The 4264-nt window shown below is 39.4% G+C and overlaps 1 protein-coding gene across 1 annotated transcript in view; it reads left to right on the forward strand.

Moving 5' to 3' along the window:
- Nucleotides 1-4264, forward strand: part of DNAJC13 (DnaJ (Hsp40) homolog, subfamily C, member 13) — a 48935-nt gene that overhangs the window by 15301 nt on the left and 29370 nt on the right. Inside the window, exons 18-20 of the mRNA XM_010016817.1 lie at nucleotides 981-1076; nucleotides 1224-1367; nucleotides 3050-3132. Coding sequence (XP_010015119.1) covers nucleotides 981-1076; nucleotides 1224-1367; nucleotides 3050-3132 — 323 coding nt within the window. The remainder of the gene's footprint in view (nucleotides 1-980; nucleotides 1077-1223; nucleotides 1368-3049; nucleotides 3133-4264) is intronic.

Consider the following 4264-nt stretch of genomic DNA (forward strand, 5'->3'; position numbering starts at 1 on the left):
GGAAAGAATAAAATTGGAGAGCCTGCAGTATTAGAAAACTTGTGATAGTCTGTAGAGCAAGCATATCCCCTTTCTGCTCCAAATGGGAAGTCTAGCCTGGGAGATGAGCAGTCTGGCGTCTGCTATTGAAAGGATATTGAAAACATCTCGGGTTCTTAAAGTATTCTATTACTTTCCTGCCACTTCTAAAAATGGTGTATGACACAACTTAAAAATAAGGTGTCTGACTTCTTTATGGAAAGGACAAAAATCTGGAGACATAGTAAACATAGCCTCTAATGCATGGTGCCAGTAAGAAATTCAGGCAACATTTCTGTCTGTGCTTCCACGCCTGTCCAATTTTGCTTATAACACAGCTTTATATATTGGCTCATAGTTCCTATGTTCTTTCACCCTTACAATTCCTGAAAGGTTCTTGCTCAAGTTACTTCAGTGAAACTAGTTCAAAGAATAGTGTTGTAAAAAATTACTAAATCTGGAAAAATACCAACTTTTAAATTCAAAATGGCAGTTCCTTTATCTTTTGGCAGAGCAAACTGTCCTAATCTTGGTCACTATCTTCCGGAAGGCTTAGTCAGATGAGACTCTAATCTCTTAATGTCACATGCAACATTCAGTCCGTATCGGAGGATATGGATGGATTCTAGTGTTACAGTGTTCTTCCACCTCAGTACTCCTGTGGGATCAACTCTTCTTCCTGAAGTCCTTAGCTTCATTAAGTACTCCTTTAAGAAATGGGATATAGGCAAGAGCTCTGCTTTACTGAAGACGATAAAGTGTGTCTATTGAATGGTTCTGTTGCAGATGGTGGCATTTCACTAAGAAAAATATGAAGCTGCTGTAGCTTTACATATTTACTTTAGAGCAGAATGTAAATTCTGGTTTAAAATTTCTAATTTAAAGAAATGATCTTGTTACCTAATGTGATGGTTTCTGTTCCGTTAGCCACGTGTATTTACGCTGATTTTAAATGCTTTTAGCCACCAGGTTTGCTGGCATACCTTGACAGTGCTGATCCCGTTCCTGAAAAAGATGCTGACAGGATGCATGTTAGAGATAACTTAAAAATTGCAACTGTAAGTAAATGTAGCTGTCTTATCTCTTCCATTTTATAGATGTACAGTCTTTGACTTTTCTAATGCAGACACTTGACTGCTGCATTGACCTGCATCAAACATTGATAGACGTGCAACTGCAAATAACTAATAGGATTTATTCTGCAGGATCAGTATGGCAAGTATAATAAAGTGCCAGAGTGGCAGAGACTGGCTGGAAAAGCTGCAAAGGAAGTTGAAAAATTTGCCAAAGAGAAGGTGGACCTAGTCTTGATGCACTGGAGAGATCGAATGGGCATAGCTCAAAAAGAGGTAAAAGTATTTGAAACTCTTTGCTACAGGCACTTGACTAAGTGTAGAGAGGAACACCTACAGCCCCATGAAATCAGAGGGAGATTTGACAGTAATAGAAGTGCAGGAGTGTGAGAAACTTCATGGTTCTGCTCAGTTTCAGCAAACTTTGCCTCTTACTACCCTTCATCTTGAGTTAGAAGGGGATTCCAGGGAGAATGTAAAGCAGCATATGTGTTAAGCTTTTGCATATTCTTGCTTTAGCCGACCTTGTCAAACTGGACTGCAGCTGATGTGCATTTCTTCCAAGATAATTATACAGGACAATAGGAAATTCCTTGAAACATGACAAACCAGTTTTTAGGCTACAGTTGGAAGAAACTAGGTCTTTGCATCCAAAATTATGTACTTCATGCTAGTGGTGTTTTAGTTATGGAACCTGCTAGAAGCAGCTTAGTATTGCCTTGAATATAGGTATCTCGGTGCTTAAATAGCAGCATAATATTATATGTAAACCATGGTTAAGATTGAAGTGATAAGTGACTGTTTTGATCTGGTGTTATAAGAGGCAATCACTGCTCGAGTTCTTACTGTTGGTCTCCTTCATTTAATTTTATTGTCATGTTCTGTATGACAAACTCCTTGAATAATGAGGCATTTCCCTTAACTTTCTTTAGTCTTCTGACTAAGCTTGAGTTTTACACGTTCTGGAAATGGAACAAAACTATTATTTATGCAAGGAAGAATGAAAAGAGCTGTGCAGTGCAGATTACTGAAAATGCCTGTCTTTGTATTTGAGCTGATGTAAGACTTAAGTTTTAATCTAGGAAAACCTTAACTTGGTAAAATCTAGCTCAAGGTTTGGGCTGTGATGAAGAATTCTGACAGGTAATATTCCTGGAGTAATGGTGACCTAGATTCAGAATGAAGTATTAATGTAGAAATGTGGAAAACAGTGGCAGAAAGGCAAGCTGCAGTTTAAACATCTTGTCTGGATACTGAGTTTAAACAGTCATTTTTCTGTCTGGAGTTCTGGGCTGTTTAATTTCACAGTAAATGTATGCGAGTGTAGCTTGGCAAAGGTAGTAGCAAATTTGCTGCTACCACTTTGAATTACTCCAGTGGCTGTGGCTTGTTAAATGTACCTTTTCTTTCTCTTCCAACTTTCCATCGCAATCAGGACAGAAACAATATGGTGAGTCTGTGTATCTCTGCCACTTGTGGATTGTGTTGCTCAGACTTCTGCTTGCATGTGGTACCTCACGTAGAGTTTAACATTGATTTCATGCTTTTGGTCAAGCTAGGGAACCTTTCAGTGGCCAAGTCAGGATTGTGACTTATTTCTTTGACTTGCTCCAGTTACTGCCTTTCAAGAGCAAAGCATTCTTGTGGGTTTCCCCTCCATCAGCTTTGGAGCTGATGAGTGCTTATGGTGATGGGAACTAAGCTTTTCTCAGGGTTAACTTGCTTCTAAATTAATGACTTCTTAAACAGCTGAAAGCTTCTCTGGCATGATTTAAGTTGGCATAAATAACACTTGTGAAAGTGTGTGGCTACTACTTGCTAAAAAAGTAGACCTTATTAATAAGGCTTAACTCAATGTGGCTTTTGAAGGAGTAAAAAAACCCTAGCTTCTTATTTTAAAAGGGGAAAATGGGAATTATCTGTTTATACTAACTTCTTACATCTGGCTCTTTTTGCAGAATATAATTCAAAAGCCAGTGATACTAAGGAAACGACGCCAAAGAATAAAAATAGAAGCAAACTGGGATCTCTTCTATTACAGGTAAGATACAAAGATCAATACGGAGGTTTCAGATAGGAGTTATTAGATTGCTGGGGGTTTGTTTTGTTAAGGACTTCTGAGTTGCTGTGGCTTGATTCCAATTTGACTGCCTTGAAACAGTGCTTTGTAAATAGAACTTACAAAAAATGAAATCCTAAGGTAAACTTAAGGATTTAGGTTGTGTTTAAGAAACAAACTTCCCCCCCCCCAATCAAAAGGAGGAATGAATAACAAACTGCAGGTGTAGATCTGCATTATGTTGAAGGCTAAGCAGAGCAGCACTGAAAATCATTGTAGTGTGTTGGTGCGTCAACCTGTCAGCTACTCAAGATGTTTTAACTTGAGTTGGAATAGAAATGAGTATAAGGCAGGCAAAAAGAAAATACATGGATACTGGATTTCAAGTAGTGCCACAGGTTGTAAATGCAGCTTGCTTAGCTGTGAGTTCTTAAAACTGTCAAAGTTGCAAGGGAGGGGCCTCCAGCTGAAAAATTATATTAATGCTTCAGCTAGAGGTCTTATGTTAAATGGGCTAATAAAGCTTGACTGACAAACTATGAAAAGCAGCTTGGGGAAATTCTGCCAACTTAACTGATTTGATGGTTAATGTTTCTAAAAGGCAAGTATAGTCCATTCTGCAGAAGTGATGCATGAAAGGAAAATTGGCATGCTCCAAAACTTGAGTATTAAATGCTGCTCTAGGCCAGTCTGTGATCCAAAGGCTGTTTTGTAACTGTCACTGCAGAATGTCCACAGACTGTTTTGTGGCACTCAAGACACCAACTTCTATTTTCCTGCCTGAACTACATTTGTTGTTTAAAACATACCCTTTGGTGTGTGCATGGCTGTAGCCCTTACTGACAGATCTGATGAATAGCTTGCGTGCCTCCTGGTGATCAACTATATGCAGATAACAAGTTGAGCCAAATAGGATGACAGAGGCGTGCTTTAGTCTAGGCTGACCAAGGATAGGGCAAGGGAAAATGGTTTTAAACTGACAGAGGGGAGATATAGATTAGATGTAAGGAAGAAGTTATATACTGTGAGGGTGCTGAGGCGCTGGCACAGACTGCCCAGAGAAGCTGTGGCTGGCCCCTCCCCGGCAGGGGTCAGGGCCAGGGTGGATCAAACC

This window comes from Nestor notabilis, unplaced genomic scaffold, assembly GCF_000696875.1.
Source record: "Nestor notabilis isolate BGI_N333 unplaced genomic scaffold, ASM69687v1 scaffold10516, whole genome shotgun sequence".
NCBI classification, from domain to species: domain Eukaryota; kingdom Metazoa; phylum Chordata; class Aves; order Psittaciformes; family Psittacidae; genus Nestor; species Nestor notabilis.